Source organism: Eschrichtius robustus, chromosome 18 (genome assembly GCF_028021215.1).
Source record: "Eschrichtius robustus isolate mEscRob2 chromosome 18, mEscRob2.pri, whole genome shotgun sequence".
Lineage (NCBI taxonomy): Eukaryota > Metazoa > Chordata > Mammalia > Artiodactyla > Eschrichtiidae > Eschrichtius > Eschrichtius robustus.
The window spans coordinates 70,701,632-70,714,159 of NC_090841.1; the positions used below are offsets into that span (position 1 = coordinate 70,701,632).

General features: G+C 38.3%; 1 protein-coding gene across 1 annotated transcript in view; it reads left to right on the top strand.

Annotated features, from left to right (window-relative positions):
• The first annotated feature begins 477 nt into the window (after nt 1-477).
• TM9SF2 (transmembrane 9 superfamily member 2) overlaps nt 478-12,528 on the top strand; it is a 58,877-nt gene continuing 46,826 nt past the window's right edge. The window contains exon 1 of the mRNA XM_068526699.1: nt 478-838. Within this exon, the coding sequence (XP_068382800.1) occupies nt 485-838 (354 nt within the window). The 5' untranslated portion in view covers nt 478-484. The remainder of the gene's footprint in view (nt 839-12,528) is intronic.

Sequence of the window (12,528 nt, forward strand, 5' to 3'; positions counted from 1 at the left end):
TGTCCCACGCAAGAATGAGCCACCACATCCAATGCTGGGAACCTGTCCGTGCACACACCTCTGAGGAGCTGTCTATTTGAAGATTTGTGGCTAGTTCCTCCCTATTGGTTTCCTTATCCTGCACCCAACCGTCTCCCAAACTTCTTCCCTCCACCAACTCAGCCTCCATCAGCAAGTACTTTTTGGAGCACCACCTCTGTAATAGGGGCTGGTGTGCCTTGGGCACTGTAGTGAGGAAACCGTGGAAAACCGGGGCAAGGCAGCAAGCACGGGGCGCTGGGCAAGTGAGACGCTCCACGACGCCCCAAGGGGGCTCTAGATCGGAATTTGGAACAGGAACGTGAGCGCTGGACCCTCTCCCGCGGCAAACACCCCAGCCGACCCGCTGAAAACCTGGCAAGTGGATTTCCTCCACTCTCCCTCCCGGAAACTCCTCGGGGCGCTTGCGGCCGCTCTCACTGAGCATGTGCAGGCGGTGCTGCGCATGCTCCGTCGAGGTCCGCTTCGGAGTGTGTTGCGGAGCCCGCGGTGTCTCCTAGCGCAACCGGAACTATCCGTCGCGGGGCCGGTCTGGCTCAGCTCCGGCGGCCTGGTTGTCGTCGCCGAGCCTCCCCGTCCCTCCTTCCCTCTTCACCCCCCGCGGCTCTGCTGCCCTTTCCCCGAAACAGCCGTTATGAGCGCGAGGCTGTCGGCGCCGTCTCCGCCTCGGTGGCAGTTGCTGCTGTCGCTGCTCCTGCTGGGGGCGACCCCGGGCCCGCGTCGGAGCGCCGCCTTCTACTTGCCCGGCCTGGCGCCCGTCAACTTCTGCGAGGAAGAAAAAAAGAGCGACGAGTGCAAGGTGGGTGCGGCCTGGCGGACCCCCCCCGGTGCACAGTCGGAAGAGGAAGCCTCCCCCTGCCGGGGGGAGCCGGCGTCCCAGGGGAAGGGGGCGTAGCAGTGGGTGCGGTCGGGTGTCCCCAGAAGCGTGTGGGGTTGGCCGCGCTGTGGGGCGCAGGCTCTGGAACGGCCTCCGTAGCGGGGTAGATTCTGGCGGACTCGGCGGGCCAGGTAGCACGAGCAGGTGGGTTCAGTTTTCCCGGAACAGGGACTGTGTGCGTACGGCGGTCGCTTGGCGTTGGAGGCGTGCAGGTCAGCGAGCGTTCCACGGGCGAGTGTCCGCTCACAGCCCCGTGTCCCGCCTCCAAGGAAGGGGACGGCCAGGTCTTCCAGTAACTTGTACTTTCATTGCTTCCCGTTTTCTACTTTTATGGAACCCTGGTTGGTTATGAGGACTTGTTCTTTCTAGGACTTAGGTGTTTTAACCTCACGGTTAGCAGTCGCTTCCTTGTTTGTGGGATTTAACACCCAGAACCGCGTAAACTGCATTAATAAGGAGTTGCTGTGATGGTTGAGACAGTTAATGTCTACCATTTAAGTGTAAAAAAGAATTTTAATGTGCAAAAAATATGTAAGATCCCACTAGTTTCTCTGAGATTGTTTTAAAGACTTAAAAGGAGCAGACAACAGGAGAAACCGGCGTTTTCTTCCTAGGGCAGATCTTGAAAACTTTGACCTCTTACCACCTTAAACTCAAGGTTTTCAGTTTAACCACTAGTAAAAGAGACGTAGGTAAAGTACCCTGCTTTTAGGTTATTAGGTAGAGGGCAGGAAAGTATACATACACAGTTATTTTAGGTTGCTAAAACTTACCCTTTGGGGCGCAAGAAACTCTTTGAAACCGTTAATACTTTTAACAGTTCAAATAGTCGTTCAGCAAACTTTTACAATCTATGAGTAGTTTTATTTACTAAGCTTGGTTTTTTTAAGCTGGTGTTTATTACTGCTAGCTTTACTATAGTTTTGAATTTTGAGCTTATTTTAGGGCACTGAAGAAGCTATTAAACTTTTCATGGCATTTTACAGTTTCTGTTTAAAAACTTGGATCTCTAAAAATGTCTGAGGATCTTTTAGGTGTACTCACATCAACAGTTAGTGCTTGAATACTGTAACTCTCGTACCTTGCAGTGCAAGAAATTTTCACTCGTTGAGAGTTCTGACTGAAAGAAAGTAGTACTTCCAAGTGGAAGAGAGAGCTAGTCTCGCAAGCACACAGGTTTTTCCATTAAATATTTTTGTAATCAGCCTTTAAAACTTAGTATTTGGTCTTTAAATTTAACAGCAATCGTATATTGTCTAACTAGTGCCTTAGACACAAAAAAGATATTCCTGTCTCCTAGGAACCTCAGAGGTCATAAGCTTATGACAGATTATCAAACTCTGATATGTTATAAAAGATGGCTGTCCAAAGTGCTCTAAAACACAAATGAGGAAACATCTGCGGATTGGAGTCTTCAGGGAAAGCTACAGAGAGGAAGTGACATTTGAGATGGACTTCAGACATGAGTATGAGTGAACTTTACAGGTGGTCTGCTGGTTAGATGATTTTGTTTCCTCAGTAGGTCCTTCTTTAGGTAGTTACTTTTTAGTTAACTTTTTATTAATTTCAGGGAGTCCTTTTGGATTTTTAGTTTTCACAGGTATAGGGATAAAACAGGCAAGGCAGATCATTTTTCTGAAATGTTTGGATTTCGTCTTTGTTGCCAGCTGCTTTCACATCTTGGTCGGTGGAAACAGATCTTAGACCAGTAGAAAGAGGCACTTTTAGCAGTTTTTCCCTAGAATTTGACTAACTGGTGTAGGGAGTTTGAAGTACACGTTCATATTTCTTGTCTTTGCTTCTCAAAGGAGAAAAACAGTAAACAGTTTAAAATTTCATTACTTCGATCGGGGTATTAATATTTTTTTTTCTCATCCATTGCATATTTGTTAAGGAAGACAGTCTTGTCTACGCTGTCAGAAAAGTTGAAAGGACTTATTTTAAAAATTGGAAATGGGAGTTGTGAAATGGGAATGATTATTTCCAGAGATGCTTTTCGGTTAGGGAATCCGCAGTTGGAGGAACTGGGTAGTCATTGATACTGTTTCTATCAGTTCTTCCATCTGTAAGATAGAGATAATCATATTTGCTTACTATATATGCCGCTTGAAAGATATTTTGCCTTTCCTGGAGGGAAAGTACAATATTTATCATTGTTGCAATATTATACAATAGTCATAAGTGTAGAGATGAACCAAGTTTATCTTCAGCACAAATGTACTTTATGGAGTAGAGTCTTGAAGTCCATGTCCTGTATTTAGCTCACTGTGTATATTGAGAGACAATCAATCAATCAATCAAAAGAGCCCTGAGGATTTGGTCATTTTTCTCCTCTCAGAATTATTTTACGTTCAGTTTACTGGCGTTATTTAGCTCACTGTGTATATTGAGAGACAATCAATCAATCAATCAAAAGAGCCCTGAGGATTTGGTCATTTTTCTCCTCTCAGAATTATTTTACGTTCAGTTTACTGGCGTTATTTAGCTCACTGTGTATATTGAGAGACAATCAATCAATCAATCAAAAGAGCCCTGAGGATTTGGTCATTTTTCTCCTCTCAGAATTATTTTACGTTCAGTTTACTGGCGTTATTTAGCTCACTGTGTATATTGAGAGACAATCAATCAATCAATCAAAAGAGCCCTGAGGATTTGGTCATTTTTCTCCTCTCAGAATTATTTTACGTTCAGTTTACTGGCGTTATTTAGCTCACTGTGTATATTGAGAGACAATCAATCAATCAATCAAAAGAGCCCTGAGGATTTGGTCATTTTTCTCCTCTCAGAATTATTTTACGTTCAGTTGACTGGCGTTATTTAGCTCACTGTGTATATTGAGAGACAATCAATCAATCAATCAAAAGAGCCCTGAGGATTTGGTCATTTTTCTCCTCTCAGAATTATTTTACGTTCAGTTGACTGGCGTTATTTAGCTCACTGTGTATATTGAGAGACAATCAATCAATCAATCAAAAGAGCCCTGAGGATTTGGTCATTTTTCTCCTCTCAGAATTATTTTACGTTCAGTTTACTGGCGTTATTTAGCTCACTATGTATATTGAGAGACAATCAATCAATCAATCAAAAGAGCCCTGAGGATTTGGTCATTTTTCTCCTCTCAGAATTATTTTACGTTCAGTTGACTGGCGTTATTTAGCTCACTGTGTATATTGAGAGACAATCAATCAATCAATCAAAAGAGCCCTGAGGATTTGGTCATTTTTCTCCTCTCAGAATTATTTTACGTTCAGTTGACTGGCGTTATTTAGCTCACTGTGTATATTGAGAGACAATCAATCAATCAATCAAAAGAGCCCTGAGGATTTGGTCATTTTTCTCCTCTCAGAATTATTTTACGTTCAGTTTACTGGCGTTATTTAGCTCACTGTGTATATTGAGAGACAATCAATCAATCAATCAAAAGAGCCCTGAGGATTTGGTCATTTTTCTCCTCTCAGAATTATTTTACGTTCAGTTGACTGGCGTTATTTAGCTCACTGTGTATATTGAGAGACAATCAATCAATCAATCAAAAGAGCCCTGAGGATTTGGTCATTTTTCTCCTCTCAGAATTATTTTACGTTCAGTTGACTGGCGTTATTTAGCTCACTGTGTATATTGAGAGACAATCAATCAATCAATCAAAAGAGCCCTGAGGATTTGGTCATTTTTCTCCTCTCAGAATTATTTTACGTTCAGTTTACTGGCGTTATTTAGCTCACTGTGTATATTGAGAGACAATCAATCAATCAATCAAAAGAGCCCTGAGGATTTGGTCATTTTTCTCCTCTCAGAATTATTTTACGTTCAGTTTACTGGCGTTATTTAGCTCACTGTGTATATTGAGAGACAATCAATCAATCAATCAAAAGAGCCCTGAGGATTTGGTCATTTTTCTCCTCTCAGAATTATTTTACGTTCAGTTGACTGGCGTTATTTAGCTCACTGTGTATATTGAGAGACAATCAATCAATCAATCAAAAGAGCCCTGAGGATTTGGTCATTTTTCTCCTCTCAGAATTATTTTACGTTCAGTTGACTGGCGTTATTTAGCTCACTGTGTATATTGAGAGACAATCAATCAATCAATCAAAAGAGCCCTGAGGATTTGGTCATTTTTCTCCTCTCAGAATTATTTTACGTTCAGTTGACTGGCGTTATTTAGCTCACTGTGTATATTGAGAGACAATCAATCAATCAATCAAAAGAGCCCTGAGGATTTGGTCATTTTTCTCCTCTCAGAATTATTTTACGTTCAGTTGACTGGCGTTATTTAGCTCACTGTGTATATTGAGAGACAATCAATCAATCAATCAAAAGAGCCCTGAGGATTTGGTCATTTTTCTCCTCTCAGAATTATTTTACGTTCAGTTGACTGGCGTTATTTAGCTCACTATGTATATTGAGAGACAATCAATCAATCAATCAAAAGAGCCCTGAGGATTTGGTCATTTTTCTCCTCTCAGAATTATTTTACGTTCAGTTTACTGGCGTTATTTAGCTCACTATGTATATTGAGAGACAATCAATCAATCAATCAAAAGAGCCCTGAGGATTTGGTCATTTTTCTCCTCTCAGAATTATTTTATGTTCAGTTTACTGGCATAGAAACAGGAGTCCAGTCATATTCATATTCCTCTAACTTCTGGTTTACGATCTTCATTAGCCTTTTTATAAATAGTGTGTGTTCGGTGCCTTTTTTTTTTTTTTAGCTTGCTATCATTACAGGTACATTTGAATATCAACATAGTGCAACCTTTTCATTGACTATACAGTATGTCATTGTAGTATTACAATACCATGGTTTGCTTAGCTGTTTCTTGCCTGTAGGGCATTTAGTTTGGTCCCGATTTTCCTCTATTGTAAGTAACTTTGCTAGAATGTATTTAGCAGGAATTCATTGCATATTCACAAATCACTAGGTCAAAGGCAAGAAGCAATTTTATAGCTCTTATTTAATATCACCAGGCTTCTCTGAAGAAAGGTAGGTTTGATTTACAATGCCATTAGCGAAATGATTCCACGTGTCTTCACAGTATTTTATAGTTTTTATTTATCAATTTAATAGCTATGTGATGGTACCTAAAACATTTTTTAATGCTGCATTGCTTTTGCTGCTGTTGAGGTTTCTCTGTCTTTCAATTCTCTTCTCTTATTTGTCTTGTTTTGTTAGTTTTTCGAACCACAGTATTAAAGAATTGAACCATGGTATTCCTTTCTGCTAGCATTTTGCTTTCTTAAGCTCAGGGGATAATATGTTGACTGCAGTTAAGTAGAATAAGCCCTGGTCAGAAGTGAATAGATAAATGTGAAGTTACCTTTAGATCGAGTCTTAAGTGTGCTGAGTGGCATTCTAATGGCTGATAACTGAAGGTTAGTGAGCAGTCCACCCTTGCTGCTTTTAACTTTCAAGCAATTATTTAATGGCTTGTCAACATGAACAACTAACTCTAGAAGGCATTTGCCACTTTTTTACTGTTTGATGATGTGTGTGCACGAACAGATCATGTTCTTAGATGAAAGAGTAAGATTTTCTTTCCTGTCCAGTAAGGAAAAATGACCAAATATACCTCCCTGGTGTTTAAAAAAAAAAAAAAAAGTTTAAATGGATTAGTTTAACAACTTTTTTATAAAAAAATCAGAATCACACTCTTAAATTTCCTTTCTCAGTAGTTACTTTTAGAAGCTTTTAATAAATTCTGTGTCTGTTATTTTGGGAGCAGTTGCCTATAAATATGGAATTAGTCAAATTTAAGAAAACAGTTCTCAACGTTGCTCTGAACAAACACAAGAATGAATGTATTATTCACCTGTTTTAACTTGACCATAGAGATTTTGAAGATTTTGAAATATTTAAAGAAAAAATATAATTTACATGTGTACCTAACAATATAATCAGTATATATTTATCGATGTTTAGTTTTATGTTTTCATAGTTTTTTTCTGGAAGAAGAGCATTGATTCTTAGCTACTGGAAACTAATCAGCGTGTGAGGGTTACTGATATTGTTTCACATACGAAGTCTGGCATTGGAAAGAATGACTTTGGATAAATTCACATTCCAACGATTGTTCTTTGTTCCTGTGAAAAAGTACACGGAACTGAGAAGGTTGGTGTTCAGAAATTAAACTGTCGAATAAAACTATTTTAAAACTGATCGTTCATTATAGTGGATGTGAGAGCTAGGATTAGGAAAGCAAGCGTTGTTGATACAGATAAAATACTGTCCGACTGCTCTCTACAAAGGGAAGCCCTTTTCAAGAGGTGTGTTCTTGAACATCTGAAACAAAACCACAGACACGTGCTCCACATGCAGACACACATAAGTTCTAGAAACTGGTCTGAGCTCAGTCAGCCTTAGAGCCCAGTTCCCCAACCCCCTGCTTCTATTCTTCCTTGCAGTTTTCTATGGCAGTGTCCTCGTAGTGTTGTACTGTAGTTAACTGTAGCTACCTAAATATATGTACTCTACAAGGCCATTGTCTGTTGCCATGAAAATTAACTAAGTTTTGATGAAAGGCTTTGTAAGAAATTTGTGAAATATATTTTTCTTTGTTCTTCTTACTCTCACCTTTCATACCTATTTAGTGCCCTTTGCTAATAACAATGATGGACACTACAATTTGTGTATTTTATGTGTGCCAGTTATATATTAATCTTAGTTAATCCTCCAAACAATCCTGTGGTTTTTAGATGGGGAAACTGAAGCTGGGTAGGATGCAGTACCCTCTCAAGCAAACATACCTCATAAGTAGCAAAGCTAAGATGCAACTCCAGGAGTGCCTGAGTCCGAAGTCTAGGCTCTTCACCACATTGGGGTACTCCTGGGTCTTTTAGGCTGAGCGCTGTACCTCTTCTCCTGCCCTGCCCTGCAGATCCTGGGCTGCTTGTAATCCTGGACTTCCACAGTTATTGCAGTTACAACAAAAAGCTCTTTACCTATGTCATCAGTTTTTAACCAGTCACATTTTATGTTTATTCCTTTCTTTGATACAGTTTAAAGTTGAAATTTTATTTTTTGATGGGAAGTGGAGGAAGAACCTTAGTACCTAGGAGATCAGCTTCTGGGCATTGTTGGTCAGGTAACTCAAAGCTCATGAACATCCATTTGTGAGTTCCAGCATTTCTATTGGGATTTTAAAATTATATCTGAGCCAAGGTTTTCCTTCCTCAGACTTTTTCCCACTGTGGGCTTCTCCAATATTAAAGTAATTGAAGCTTCCATAGTTTTCCTTCTCTATGGCTGTACCTTGGTATCTCAGACACTTTTGTGACTAGTCACTTGCTTTGATCATTGTACAAAGTCATATTTCTTCACTGAGATTTCTTTCTACCTTGAAAAACAGTTGTAGGTGTCGGGTGGGACATACATGATGGCAGTTGTAAAAGCAGACTCAAAACAAAGGAACAAGGAAATAGGGGGGAAATGCAGTCCTATAGCATGGCATGCTTTGAAGTAATAAAATAGGGTGTAGTTGTGACCAAAGCTGGGATCAGAAGTAGAGTGGGCAGATGGGGACTAGAAATAAAATTGTACGTTTGGGAGGAAAAGGATGTAAAAGGGAGATGATAGAGCTCTAAATTAAATAAAAGCATTTCCATAAAAGATTTCTTAGGGTGGTAATCAGTCTTGTTTTGTCTATGTCTTGCTTTAGAATTTACAGTCTTGCTTTAGGATTAATCTGTACCTTTCTTAAAATGGTTAATGTTGTCACTACTTTTCATGCTTGTAATAACTCATTTTGGGACAGTTTGAAAGTGGGAATGTGAAGAAATAACCTTTAAGGCTCTTTTGAGTCATGTAAGTGATATCTTGGAGTTGGCTATCTCCAGAAGGAGATGCACATAATTAACTCTTGGATGGGTAATAAAGAAGATGTTTAGAATGGAAAATAACCTTAAAATTAATCAAATATTGCCCTCTTACAGCGATTGCTATTTTAATAAGAAAACTAAATTCCACTAGCTACCCTAAGAACACATAAATAGCTTTGCCACTTTTTTCTTTTACTTCCTTGAATGCGTGCCCTATCTCCCCATCTGGATTATAAATTCTTTGAAAGGCAACCATTCATGGGTTTTATATTATTATGGCATTCACGGTGTCTAGTACAGGACGTAATGGGCTTTGAATAAATGTGTTGATTGAATGAATTTCTCATGGTTTTTCAGGGTTTGTTGTTGTGAATGTTCTTGGGTTTTCACATATATTGCAAATTCTACTATTTCCCCCTATTTATTACTTCTTTTGAAGTCATCTTTCCTGCTTCTAACATCTTCCCACACTAAACTTTACTCTTTAGTCTTTATTTCTTATTGCTTTGATTTGGCTTCTGTCACTTCATAGTATGACTAAAGTCTACTCTCATCTTTAAAGCCTTTTCTTTTTCCAACTTTTAATTGTGACAATTTTCAAAATTCAAAAAAGTTGAAAGAATAGTATAATGATCACCTGTATATCCACCGAGACCCTTGGAGCCAACAGTTGTTTATATTTTCTTCTATTTGTTTTATCTGTGTGTATATTTATATTTTTTAGGGACGAATGTCGTGTTTGTAACATACTTTTGCCCCTCATGAAACCACATAAACTCACTAGCAGTCTCATTTCCTGTCTCCTTTCTTGTTTTTAACATTTGTCCTACTGTCATATTACGAGGATCTCGTAATATTATTCTTATAATACTTATAATATTTTTGAAATTTTCCTGTTTCACTATAAGGGTCAATATTTAAAATAGAGTGTTGTAAATGTAGCATTATTTACAAATACGTTGTAAATTGCTCTATTCTGTGTTAAATGTATCAGTTTAAATTTACAATTCTTAGCATGTTTTAAATGAGATAAATCTTAAATTTTCAAATTCTCACAGTTTAAAAAAGGAAGAATGAATGAAAGTGCTACAGAAATAGCCAAAATGAACTGAACATCCAAGGTGTGTTTTGATTAGTTCACCCAGTGACGGAAAAAGGTCCATAATTTAGTGGTGATATCTATGATGGACCAACTTTCCTGTAAAAGTAAGTGTGGAAAAGTGTCAGAAGAGACTAGAAGGAAGAAAAGTGGAGGACTGAGAGCAGCAAAAATTAAAAATGGTAGCAGCAGTTGAGTTTACTCACTTTTTTGAGCCAGCAGTCCAGTTTTTGAACTTATTTGTCTTAAAGTAGAGCAAGGAATTCCTAGCTCATAAGGCTATTATGAGAATTGAGCTTGATAATTATCTTCCCCTTCCCTAGACTGATAGCCAAGAAGGGAGTAACGAAGAGGCATAAACAGTAGATCAGAAGCCACTATCCTTAGCGTCCTTTTATGGGAGGGAGGAAGGAGGGCCTCTCACAGAAACCCTCAAGGTTATCCTTATACTAATACATATCTGGATTGAGGAAGGTCCAGCTTCTCTAAAATAATAGGTAATAATAGCTATCTTTATCTAGCTTATAGTTAAACATTTAACTTATTGTGTGCCAACTATAAACCAGCTTCTATACCGTTTTCTGTTTTATTATTACGTCATTCATTCCTCACATTCAGAATTACTTGCCCATAAGCACATATTTATTAGCAATAGACCTAGGATTTGAAATGAACCCAGCAGTCTGACTCTGTTCTCCCTCCAAACTGAAGTTGTGTTCCCTATTTATATGCTGTGTGTTAAAATTAGTTTTGTTTTTAGGTGAAAGATTTGTGAGAAGAATTGTTTTTGAATTTTGCTCTCAATAGTTTGGAAAATTTTGTGGACAGACCTTGATAATTGTAGACATCCTTATGAATCACACAGCAAGGCTGAAACATGCTTCTTCAGTGACGTTAACATTTTTGTTATTGGAGTAGAATTTGAAGCTACTTCACCAGATCAGGAAAAGTTGATAGATAAGGTAAATTTAATGGGGAGTTGATAGTAGACAAAATGCCAAGTGTGAGATGGATAAAAATTAACAATGTACAAATAAGAAAATAGGGAGGGCGTGTGGGTCTTTGGGCTGTAGACTGAAATGGAATAAGTGTGGTAATAATCAGTTTAAATGATACTAAATTATATAAGCAGAAGACTAGCATGGTGTCTAAAAGAGAAATTTTCCTGGCTTCTGGAGTTTGCTTCAGAGACTTAAAGTAGACTTAGAGGGAGCCAGTGAATTTGATGTCTAAAGTTTTGACAAGATTGTTTTTTAAAAAGGTTAAATTGGAATGTCAAGTGGTGTGGGTTAGCTTAAGGGCGAGCAGGGGTAGGGAATAAACCATGGGGAATAGTAAAAATGGAGACAGACTTCCAGAAGTCCCTGAGGCTAATTTGGATCTTAAATTTAGCAAAAAGAATGAATGTGAAATGTTTTAATTAGCTAGTAGTATTAAACTCTTGTATCAACGTAATATAAAGCCACTGGGAATATACTTCCAGAAGCTCTCTTAAAGTTATATGAGAGAACAAAAGGTAGTAAATTAATTTGGTCATGGACAAGTTAAAGTATATTTGAAGAAAAACAGGTAACAATTATATATTTGAGGTGATGAGCTTTAAACTATCAGTTACAGAACATTGGAAAGAGATGAAGAGTGTCATTGAAGAATTTATGCTTTTGGCCAAAAAGGCTAATGAAAAGTAACAATGTCATTCTATACATATATGAAGCTTTGATGTCTATACCTTGAATTCTGCCTGTAATTCTCAGTGCTATACCTTTTAAGAAAGATGTGAGAGTAGGGCAAGGTCCCGAGAAAAGCAGCTGGCATGATCAAGGAGATAGATGATTCAAAAGATTAAGACCTTTCCATTTTGAAAGATTAAGACTCAAAGGAGAGATGAGAGAAGTCAGAAAATGAGAATAAGGTTTTCCTTCAATCTTATAATCCTATAGCTAAGAGATGTACCATGAAACTTCAGAGAGAACATCATAGGCTAAGCATAAATTCTTGCCTCATCCATTGGGTAGAAATGGAAGAAACTTTTACCCTAAATTTATATGCTCTTCAACAGTGTCCTAAAAATTTTTTTTAAATGGCATCAGATCTCTGAACCTTTTGCCCTGTTTTGGGTTTCCTAAGATATGAATTTAAAGAACATTGAAAAATACCTAGTAAACAGAGCTCAAGGATGAACTAGGAGTCCAATCCAGCTTGCTGTCTGTTTTGTAGGGTCCTCAATCTAAGAACTGTGTTTACATTTTTAAGTGATTAGAAAAAAATTAGAAGAAAAAGAATATTTAGGGATGAGTGAAAATTACATGAAAATCAAATTTCAATCCCCGTAAATAGTTTTATTGGGCTACAGCTGGGCTCATTCACTTATGTAATGTTTGTGGCTGCTTTTGTACTACAACGGCAGAGACTGCTTGTCCAGCAAAGCCTAACATATTTACTCTCTGGCCCTTTAAGAAAAAAATTTGCCAACCTCTGGGATAGACTAACGTTCGAGTTATTTTTCCAAGTAAAGGGAAGATTGCAATGACTAGAGTAAAATATTAAGTATATGAAGAGGGTATATAAAGGGTACTAAGCAGCATTTTATTCTTTTCCATTACTGTGCTATCCCATATAGAAGCCATTAGACGCCTGTGACTTTTTTTTTAATAAATTTATTTATTTTATTTATTTATTTTTGTCTGCATTGGGTCTT